We start from the raw sequence: 11,359 nt of genomic DNA, 5'->3' as shown, positions 1-11,359 counted from the left end.
CTGCATACATGTTTTTCGAAAAAGAATCGCATATATTTTTTGAAAAGCAGAATAAAAACATAGTAACGAACATTTTTTTAAAGTTATCTACATTTCTTAAAGCGGTGCACGTCGCGTCACGATATATTGGCGTGGCGTGGCAGCACCAATCCATCCTCGCGCCCGTCCTCTAGATGTCGCCTTCCGCCTCCGCCACCTTCCATCACTCTCCAGACTCCTCCCCAACCTTCCTTCCACCGCTCACGCACTCTCTAGACACCTCCACCGCTTCCTACATAAGCCCCGCCGCCGCGCCGTGCCGCTCTCCCCCCATCACATCCATATCCAACAGGAGAGCTCAGCTCAGCTCAAGCAGCCGACCGACGAACAAGGAAGGCCAGAAGAAGAAGATGGCGCACATGCGCGTGGTGCACCGGGACGAGGAGGGCCACAAGGTGGCGGAAAAGGTGCCGGTGCCGGAGACGAGGCGCGCGGACACGGCGAGGCACGTGGAGCGCAAGCTGGAGGAGCAGGGGCTGCACCGGCTGGAGCGCCACCCGGCCAACGCGCCCCGGGGCGTCGGCATCGGCGCGCCCCCGCCCAAGTCTGGCCGCGGCGGCAAGTACACCTGGGAGGGCCCCGAGGGGCTCGTGGACAGCCAGCTCGACCCCGCGCCCGCCGCCATCGACCGCAACGACCCCAACTACGACGAGGAGGAGGAAGGCGGGGCGCGGGACGAGGCGGTCGTCGGGGAGGTGGAGGTCGCCAAGGTCGCCCAGGCCCGGGCCGGCGTCGCCAGGGTCGAGGTCGCGCCGCCGCTGCTTAAGGAGCAGCAGCAGTAGGAGCTGATCGTCTGTATGCGTGTGCGCAATACCATGCATGTGTGTAACAAAAGTTAAATAATAATCAAGCCTGGAAGTGGATCAGTTAACCTCTGTCATCATGCATCCCTCTGGTTTCTTCTGTCAGATCATCATCATCCCTTGGTGTTACCTTATGTGTCAGCAGCTTTCCTCTGATTTCTTCTATATATGTTAATTGCAATAGACCAAATAAATAAATAAACTGCAAAGTAATAACAATGAGAAAATTAAATTGGGTATGCAAAGACATTTGCGATCAGATCAAGAAAATACGTGCAGTGCAGTACAGTGCAGAAGCAGAGGAACCAGATTGTTGAGCTGAATATGATATGACTTGCTTTGTGCAGGAACAGAGTGAGCTTGTTTCTTCCGTGCTTCCATAACCGATTTCAAGCGGCCCTCAACACTGTAACGGGGGAATGGGTAAATAAATACCTAAAGTGGCTTAACCATATCCTACACAGAGACGCACACACACGGTCAGACTTCTCTTTCAGCGATCGGGATAATTCAGCCGGCGAATTCCAGTACCATCTAGAGAAGGAGCGAGAGATTAGAGATTAGGAGTCCGAGTTGGAGGGGCTCGACAGATTCCATCTCCCAGATGCAGAATCCTAAGGGGAGAAATTACCACAGATCGCGGAGAAACATAGGGGAGGGGGAATTTCAGCTTTTGGAGAGAGCGGAAGAAGAGGGTATAGACGGAGCCACGGAGGGAAAATGGGGAAAACTTCCCCCTCCCCTATGTTTCTCCACGGAGGGAAAATGCCCTGAAGATCGCGGACGCGCACACTCAAACCACCGTCCGCGATCGGATGTCTGGACGCAGCTTAACGAAATGTGATCCCTGCCAAGATATTAAGTGGTATAATTTCATTTTATCGCCAAAACAGATAGTCAAAATTTACATATATTTTCGTGTACGCTTCTGTATCTACTACTCCCTCTACTACTCCCTCTATCCTATAATATAAGAACGGTTTTGACACTACTCCCTCTATCCTATAATATAAGAACGGTTTTGACACTACACTAGTGTAAAAAACGTTGTTGTATTATGGGACGGAGGGAGTAGCTTCGTGTATGTCTTGACTCTTGCTATTTCTATTTTGTTCCATCACCTCTTTTTGTTAGGTATACCTATAGTTTGTTGCCGCGGTTTGAGATTCAGTAAGGAACTGCAAAGAGATTAAGCTGTTTTCTTTAGGAGAAAAGTATACTTTTCATCCCTCAACTTTTTAGGGAGTCTAAATTTCGTCCCTCAACTTCGAAACTAGTCAACTTGCACCCTTAACTTTTGAAACCGGACATGTTTAGTCCCTCGTCTCGGCTGATCCGGTATTGCGTTGACTTAGAACGGCTTTGACTGGTCCTCGTCCTTGTGGTGGTATTTCTCTCTCCTACTCACCCTCTCTCTTCTTCCTTCTCACTTGTCTTTGTATGGGCATTTCGTTAAACACATGAAGCGCGCCTACACTTCTTACATCTTTTCGTCTGACACGAACAACACGAGCACGTCCTCGGCAGAGAGGAGCGGCTGCGCGTCATCTGGTCGCGAGCACACTGCCGACGCTGTTTGCAGCTTGGCACGCACACCGGCGGCAAGTTGACAAGGTGATCCTGACGGTACTGAACTCGGCGTGGGCGAAGCCGGGTCCGTGCTGGACGTGTTCTGTAGAGCTTCCGGGTAGGCGAGCACACCATGGAGATCCTGGACCACCACCTCGTCATCGTCTCCCTTAACCTTGTTGTGCAGTGGTGCTGCAGCTGGATCCACGTGCACTGCCTCGCCGTGGCCACGGACGCCGTCGACTTTTCTGGGCAGTTCTCGAACTTCGTGGCCGACGGCTACCTCCATGGGACGAAGCACTTGAGTTACCAGACGACGCAGAGTGCCTCCATGTCGTCCTGGCGCACCAACCACACGGCGCGCGTCCGCACTGGCCGTTGCCAATGTGGCAGGCGGCTGGCTCTCAGCAGCTCGCCTCGGCTTGCCTTGCTGACCACACTTCTCAGGCCTCTGGTTGGCTCCTCCTTGCCATTGGCGCACTATGCCCCAAGTCGAGACCGTGGCCGACGCGTCGAACCGCCTCTATTCAGACCGTCGCCGTGCTCGAGCCGCCCTTGTCGGCCCGTCCAGACCATGGTCGTCGCAGACAGCTCCCTTACGGCCATACATCATGTAGAGCTCCCCACAGTGGATGACCATGTCCAGCAACCGATGTGCGCCATCGGCCATCGTAATGTCCAACAAACGGCACAAGAACCAGCGCACGAAGGCTTCCCAGTAGCACGTGTGGACGGGGAGGCTGTAGCATGCGCCCTGGAGAAAGGCAACGAAGATGCACTTTGTGAGAGGTGGTGAGCCACAGGAGCGCCTGCGGGACAAACCGCCACTTCTGTTGGGCGCCACTGCTCAGCCATGGACAACACGCGAGAGTGCATGCCAGGCGTTTCGATGAAATGGCTCAATAAAACGATGAGAGAAATACCGCCACATGGACAAAGACCAGTCAGAACCGTGCTGAGTTAGCAACAATACCAGGTCAGCCGAGACAAGGGACTAAACTTCTCCGGTTTTAAAAATTAAGGCCGCAAGCTGACTGGTTTGGGAGTTGAGGGACGAAATTTAGACTCCACGAAGAGTTGAGGGATTAAAAGTATACTTTTCTCTTTCTTTAGTTATTGTTACTGATACCTGAGTTCTGTGTATGTATATACATCTTGAGAGATGTGCATCAAGAGTGATGCTCTGCTGCAGGAAAAAACAGAGGGTGGTACTCCTGTAGCAATATAAACAGGCAGCCAAAGTGACAAACAGACGACAATGACCATTCGAACGTACTCCCTCCGATTCAATTTTGTACAAAGTTAGTACAAAATTGGGTTATTTTGGAACGGAGGGAGTAGAAAACAAAACGGTCGTTGCAGTTTGAAACAGTCACAAGGCAAGACAAACACAAGAGTAGTCTCAAGTAATTTCTTTAAAAAAGTGTTCAGTAGTTTCTCTAAAAAATGTGCAGTGATTTCTTTAAAAAAATGTGCAGTCACGAACCAAAAAATTGCCTCCCTTACTTCTGAAACCCCAAATACTACTACTACACTGTCTTATCTTCTAAAGAATGTGCAGTAATTTCTTTTGCATACACTGTGTTAGTGAGCTAAGTAAATAAAGTACACTACCTTCGCTAAGCTCTGCTGCACACCGCGATAAATTCCTTTTGAAGTAATAATCTATCCACCCTGGAAAACAAGTGCAGCTTGCTGTTAGAGTGGCTGCAGTTTGGAATAGACCATTGCAATTACTGGCCTCTTCTATTTATCTCTGAAACCCTTATGAAGCAATTCTTAATTGATTAATAATCTTGGTTGCAATCAGGATAGCATGAAATCAAGTCTGCCTTGCAAACAAATTAAACCAAACTGTTTCTATCAGGGAACTTGCCACCACTGTTTGATGTGTTGCAAAATGAAGGTTAACAGCTAACAAGTTAACAAATCTACAGTTTATACATGTTTACAAAGTTTGGGGCAATCCTTTGAACCACATGACATACTTCGAAATATACTGTCCCTGGGCTGGTAAGAGAATTTTTTCATACTAGCTTGCACATCCCAAAAGTAGCATATATTCTACGATTCACAGTTCATGGGACAACCACAGGCTAGAGAAGCAACTCACATGAAAGAAATACCTATCAAACAACCACCATACCATAAATATAAGTTCTTGACTTGACGGTTCAAAGAACAGCCTCACAAACAAACATGTCTCAAGTACAAATTCTTTGCAGGTACTGAGATTAGGCGTAATCTCAGCCGCCATATCAAGGTTTACAAATACAGGTACACAATATCATCGGTGGCGTATTAAGCACGGGACAAACTGCCTACTAACGTTTAGGTCGGCCAGTGCATTGTTACAATGCTACTACAGATATGGCTGACGATGGCAGTAAATGACATCAACACATTGAGGTCATAGGGTATTATAGTTACACATGCTCATGCACCATCGTCGTCTTCAACAGTGTTGACGCGCTCGCACTCATCGATCCATTCGCTGTATCTGCAGGACAAAGGGGTTCAATTTTCAGTTCCAGGTGTGGTGCGGATAAACCTGACGGAGTTGCAACAACGAGTTTGTTGGATTCTGACTTACACATCAATAGCTTCAGTCAGCGCTGCACCAAAGAGAACAGAGAATTAGTATGATTCTGAGAACATTAGCTTAACAAAGCTAAACAACTACTTACCACTGTATTTCCTTTACAGGATATATTATCATACAAGTTCAGTTCTGATGAATGCAGGTTTGTTTCTGAGTAATTCAGTTAACTCAGACTAGGGACATGATAAAATAGGGAGACACATGGCCGCTTTATTAATGACCTACTTCCTCCGTCCCATAATATAAGAGCGTTTTTTGCACTAGTGTAGTGTAAAAAACACTCTTATATTATGGGACGGAGGGAGTAGTTCATTAGTGACTAAACCCCCAAGTGTATGAAATGGGAATGACTGTACGAAATTTGCAGATAAGCTATACCCTGTTCCTAGAGTTGCAATCAATCAATCATTTGGTTGAGAAGGAACAAAACCAATGAGATGTCTGGTGTGGAAATTTTTTCCAAGCTGAAAGTCATTCAGTATGGCATCTACGTCTAAATTAGATGGTACAATCTGCGGTTGTGTGTCCCGTTCATACATACCATTCGCAGTGGTGCTGAAGCTTTCCTGGCAGATTTGACAATTAGCCTCACCAATCAGATTCTTCAGATCACTGACCAAAAAAAGAAAAGGGCAGTCACAATGTTGAATGGATAGCCATTCCAAATTAAGAAGAGACCAGGTGAAGATAGTACTAACATCCGGCACTCAACGCTGCTCCCATGGTTGCAGAATGGGCAGGAGAAGACGGTATCGAGCTTGTCCATCCTCTTCCTAGGGGGTGGCTTAGCGGCCGCCTTCCTCTTCCCCATGGTTCGGCCTCTCTCCTTACTTCAAAATCTACAAAGAGCAGGAGCAGTTATAATCTGCTGTATCTATCAAATGATGATATACAACATATAACACACTAGTGGAGATTCTAGTCGCGAAGAAATCATTACTGAATATATTTTAAAAGATGCAGTAACTGTACACACAAGGGTATCCAAGTGCAGAGTAGTAGTAATTATTACTACTGTAACTATTAACCTAAAAAGCATCAAGCTATCACGCATCATCCCTTGTACTAATAAAATCATAAAATCAACCGAAATTTGTAACGACGCAAGATATAGATCGTATCATCCGCAGACCAATTGTACTCGTATCCACAAACTCGGATCCAGGAACACGCCCTGCCGCCATGGACACTGCAGGGGGGGCAGATCTACCCAGAATTGGAAGGTCCCGTCCCTACCCTAGCGGAACTAGCAGCCGATTGGTTTCACAGAGAGAATCGATGCTGCGAAGGAACAACCTAGCTAGCTGCTCATACATACGTACCTCAAAGGAAGGGAGGGAGGAGACCTGGCGACCTGCTTGCGAGGAAGAAGGGAAACGGCGACGGCGGCGCAGGTCCCCGATGGATTCAGGCGGCGGCGGCGGGTAGATCCGCCCCCCGGCGTTGGAGGGGAAGGGGAAAGGGGATGGACGAGGGGGGAGGAAGGTGGGGAATCGACAAGGCGAAAATTCTTCTTCTAAATATCCACATAAGAAAAAAAAATGTAAGGGCAACCTCACGCGGAATCGTCGCTGTTTATCAAATTGGGACCCACCCATGTTTCAATTTCAACTCACTTTGAGCATCTGTGCCAAAAAACGCCCTTATATTATGAGACAGATACGGTACAATCAAAATGTGCAAAATCAAGGGGCGATTTTCAATTATTTTTTTCAATGTTTTTGGTATAGCTTACCACTCTCGTCAAGTGGTAATTTTCATTCTCTTAATTTGGCGATGTTAACAAAGCAAGTGTGGCGGACGATAATTAATCTAGATTCTCTTTGTGCTAGGATTTTGAAAGCAAAGTGCTATTCAAAAATCAAGACATTCTTGGTGCTAGGCAAAAGAAGGGATCATCTTCTACGTGGCATGACAGTATAATAGGCAAAAGAAGGGATCATCTTCTCTACGTGGCATTTGCTTTGGCAAAAGCATAGTTGCAGGAACGTGGGTAATGATGAACCTATTAATATTTGAAAGAGACACGTGGGTGCCAACCAGTCCTAATAGAATGGTCCTTACTCAGAGAGGCGTCGTGCTTATTGACAAAGTGTCTGATCTAATTGATCCATTGTCGGGTCAGTGTGACAAACACTTGATTCGGGACATTTGCTCAGTAGTTGTTGATGCAGTACGAATTTTGAGGATACCATTAAATCTAAACGGCTTTAATGATTTTGTGGCATGGCAGTATAATAGGTCTGGAACCTTTTCGTTTAAATCAACATATAATGTTGAGTGGCGACACCAATTTGGGAATCGGTCACAACAATTCACATTATCCTCCGCAAAACTAATCGGGTAAGATTTGGGAGCTACTTTTTTCTGGTAAGGTAAGGATGTTTTGTTAGAGGGCATTGCATGCCACAATCCAAGTGAAAGGTGTATTGGTAAACCGTCGTATAGGTACAGATATCCCTTTTGTCCAATCTGCCATACGTATGATGAAGATATTTCACATCTCCTGTTTGAATGCTTGCAACATCTCTGGAAAAGTTTGCAGCTTGATTTTTTCGACAAGGGCAATATGTTAATATTGCGGAGATACCGACTACACCTAGTCTCTACAACAATGCAATGTCATAAAAATATTACAGATGCACACAGCCAAAAAATAAAAAGAAGGAGAAGAAAAAAGAAAGATCCTGCCACAATGATTAATTCATTGTAGCTGCAGCACGAACCATCACCTAGACAACACCTCGAAGTCCAAACTCTTCAAAAGAGACGCCTCCAAAAAAGAAACAGTACACAAGCAGCGTCATTGTTCGATCCTCAATCTTAGGTTTTCATCCTAGAGAAGATCCGCGCTCTCAAAACAATGCCTTCAACAACGTCACTGCCAGACACAACCAATTAAGGTCAGGCCCCTGAAAGCCAGGACTCTGTACTCCACATGTGTTGCCGCTGCTATGAGTCACGAATCACCAAGCAAAGTCCTCATCGCCACGAAGACTCGATCCGCCATTACGAGGCCTCAAACCTCGGCCGCCATGACGTCCTTCGCCATTATCTTCACCATGGAAATCGAAATATCAACGGGTCCCATGATGTCAACAGATGTCGAAGCTTCGCCTCACACCCTCCTGAAGCCACTCGGGCTGAATAGGGGCGCACACTACCAAATGCCATCTGATCCAGCAATCTACATGCGTCAAGCACCCAATGAAGATCTCCTGCGGAGCATTCTAGAACTCATCAACGGCCAGATCCATGAGGGCCGGAAACCGGCAGACCTCGTCAATCGCTACTGAAAGAGCCATGGGTCTGCAGCTTGATGATTCCACACAGGGATCTTTTATTGTTGATAGATAGGGTTCCTAGATGCTGGAACAACTATTATATTCCTCTACAAACCAGTACTCTAATCTCCAAAGTGTGCGAGTGGCCGACGTCATTGCTGCAACATGTTGGTTTCCACGATGGATTAGACGTCAGGTAACTCAGGAAGAAACTGTACCACCTGCATCTAATTGAAGTATGCCGATTCTGGCACTTTGTAATGCTTTTGTTAAGGCTAATCACAGGAGTACAACTTGGGAACCTAATCGGTGGAAAAAAACAGGTAAAGACCAGCTGAAATTAAATGTTGATGCATCGTTTTTTTAGTAACATTGGCATGGGAGCGTCCGCAACAATTATTCGGGATGGTAGTGGAATATTTGTGGCAGCTTCTTATTCGTTTATCTAGTATGCTTCCGAAGCGTCGACAATAGAAGCTTTGGCCATGAAGCTCGGTTTAAACTTGGTATCCTCTCTTGGTTTTAGCCAAATTACCTCAGAATCTGATTCCACTGAAGTTATTAATGCATGCACTAGTAGTACCTGGTGGAATAAAGGTGCCCCTATTTTTGCTTATTGCATTGATTTGATTGCTTCAACTGGGAACATCCAGTTTTGTCATTGTTTTACGAGAAGCAAAATCGGTTGCTCACAGGACACCTAGGCATAGTTTCGAGAACAATTTATCTTGTATTTGGGTCGATGAACCCTCTGATTTTATTCTTGCTTCTCTTATGAACGATGTAAGCATTATTTGATTATCAATAAATTAAGCCATGATGGCGTCTCCTAAAAGAAGGTATAGAATAGCCAAGTTGTATTACTGTGATAGATGCTCTCCTTATACAGGCAAACTACCAACACACATCCTCCAAACAGGAGCACATGCGTGGGCATGTGTGCTAAGTAGATTTCCCCATCAATGACTAAAGAAAGAAGTATAGAGCTATCCAACTACCTCCCTTTCTAGAAGCCCTAGAGGCCCGTTACCACTCCGCTTGTTTCCCGTCAGGGAGGCCATTTGTCCCCTCATCCTCTTCCTAATGCTCTGGCGAGGGGAGGGGTGTAGAACTGGATCTACACTATGACATTACAGTAAAGTCTCTTAGGGCTAGACTATTGTTCCTAAAGGCGGCACGTGGCAGTGATGGTGACATCGTGCAGGTCGAGAATAAGGTTTCCCTAACCCCCAGTCGACCTTGTCGGGGGCATAGAGAAGGACAAGGGGTTCTCTAGTCATTGATCCCCTAGAGTGGTAGATTTGGTTGTGTCTTTGTTGCACATGTGGTCATTGAAGGTGTTTTTCGGCAGAGTGGACGATTCGTGCAAGTCCTCTAGCTACTTCTTTGGCGGCAATGTTTGGCTTAGATTCGGTATCCACGGAGAACTTGTGAGTTAGATATACCTGGATCTGTTTGGTAAGATCTGGAGTAGTCGTCCAACCCTCGCCGTCGCCTTCCTCTCTAGGATAGCAATGTGTTGCCCCAAATCATTGTCGCCGACTGTGTGGCTTCAACCAACGACTTCCTGACCGTTGCGTCAACAATGATTCCCTGGCTTCGATGGTTTAGGTGGTGTAGAGGCGGCATCGAGCTTCACTCCCGGCACGCCGCCAAGTTTAGGAGGAAGACAATGTCGATTTCTCCAAGGACATGTGTGTAGTATTTAATTTTTGTAAAAGTGACCTTGTAAGGGTTTGTTTAATTTAATATGTGTCCTTTAGCATTTTCATAAAAAAAAAGTACTAAACGAAAATATTATTAAAATATGCAAAGAACAAGCATTGACACAATCTAAAATAACAATTCTTTTGTAGCGATTACAAGAAGCATCCCTTCGTGAAGAGACCATGAGCTGTGTTCAGTCAATCCTCTCCCTCAAGGAATTGAAGATTTAGGGGATTTCGATTTGCAAGGATCCCCCCTCCCCCCGTCCTTTTCAATCATCTTTTGTGCTCTGACAACGTGTTTGGTTCATGAAAGTTAGAGATGGGGAATGAGAGTTGAAGGGCGATGAGATTAAAAGCCCATTTGTCGATTAAAGGGCATGAAAGTTTAAGTGGGAAGGAAATAGAAGATTGGGGAGCCAACTCCTACCGTTTTTCACCGATTTTCCTTTCCCGCTTATTTCTCTCTTCAGCTGTCACTGGTTTTCTTTCTTTCCCCCTTTTTTTCAACACATGTCTAGTTTTTCCATACACATTGTATATTATTCGTACACATTAGGTACTTTTTTATGCACATCTAACATTTTTGAAATATATGATTAACATTTCTTCAAACATATGTTTTGATGTTTCTTTTTTTCATACACATTATAGATTTTTGGTACACATGTAAAACATTTTTATACACGTTTAACATTTTTAAAATACAACTGTTTTTGGAATACACGGTTTTGAACATATGAAGATGGACTTTAGTTCGATATTTTTACACCGCGTGTACATTTTGTTTTAAAATGTGTGATGAACTTTTCAATGTTTAATAAGTAATGTGACGAATGGAATACTTCAAAATGTAAAAAAAGAAAAAAAAACTTTTTGCGTAAATTGTTTTTAGGGGAATTTATTTTATGTTTTGAGAACCCCAAATCTTTATCACTCGAAGTTCAGAGTGCTTGGGATGCAAAATGGTAGGATGTGTGAGGTGCTCCATCTTGCAAATAGGGCATATCTTTGCCTAGGCAAAATTTTGGAAATGCTGATGCCTGCGCACCTCAGTTGGGCCGGCCCACGTATAAAAAAGATTCTATCGCCCTCTCCCTGAAAAAAAAGTCGAGCAATGCGGCGTTGCGCTTCAAATGCCAACAGCTGCCGTCCCCCAGTCAAAGCGTAACGGGCTGTTCTGTTTCTTCTTCTTCTCCCCCAAGTTGATCTCCCCCTCCCCCCAGCCACAAACCGCCGCGCGATTCGCCGCCGGCGTCGAGGCCTCGGCTCTCGGCTCTCCCAGCCGCCGCGCGCGCGTCCCCGATGGGCTCCCTGTTGAGCAGCCTCTGGGGCAAGCCGGAGCCCCCGCCGCCC

At 45.9% G+C, this 11,359-nt stretch overlaps 2 protein-coding genes across 5 annotated transcripts; one reads left to right on the top strand and one right to left on the bottom strand.

Annotated features, from left to right (window-relative positions):
- Window positions 1–282: 282 nt before the first annotated feature.
- On the top strand, window positions 283–914 carry LOC119349681. The gene has a single exon (XM_037617763.1). It carries the CDS (start codon window positions 390–392, stop codon window positions 819–821), a length of 432 nt encoding a protein of 143 aa, XP_037473660.1. The 5' UTR covers window positions 283–389; the 3' UTR covers window positions 822–914.
- A 3,624-nt stretch (window positions 915–4,538) lies between these two features.
- On the bottom strand, window positions 4,539–6,511 carry LOC119349682 (transcription elongation factor 1 homolog). 4 transcript variants are annotated; one of them, XM_037617767.1, is made up of 5 exons: window positions 6,368–6,511; window positions 5,712–5,852; window positions 5,555–5,625; window positions 5,005–5,026; window positions 4,539–4,911 (listed from the first exon to the last, which is right to left on the bottom strand). In XM_037617767.1, the coding sequence occupies exons 2-5, from the start codon at window positions 5,822–5,824 to the stop codon at window positions 4,848–4,850; spliced, it is 270 nt and encodes an 89-aa protein (XP_037473664.1). In that variant the 5' UTR covers window positions 5,825–5,852; window positions 6,368–6,511; the 3' UTR covers window positions 4,539–4,847. The 4 variants fall into 4 exon arrangements, with proteins under 4 accessions (XP_037473664.1, XP_037473663.1, XP_037473662.1 ...); XM_037617766.1 differs by having other exon boundaries at window positions 6,360–6,510; XM_037617765.1 differs by having other exon boundaries at window positions 5,712–5,854; window positions 6,354–6,507.
- Between the last annotated feature and the right edge of the window lie 4,848 nt (window positions 6,512–11,359).

Source organism: Triticum dicoccoides, chromosome 1B (assembly GCF_002162155.2).
Source record: "Triticum dicoccoides isolate Atlit2015 ecotype Zavitan chromosome 1B, WEW_v2.0, whole genome shotgun sequence".
Classification (NCBI taxonomy): domain Eukaryota; kingdom Viridiplantae; phylum Streptophyta; class Magnoliopsida; order Poales; family Poaceae; genus Triticum; species Triticum dicoccoides.
This window is presented reverse-complemented; position numbering and strand designations above follow the sequence as displayed.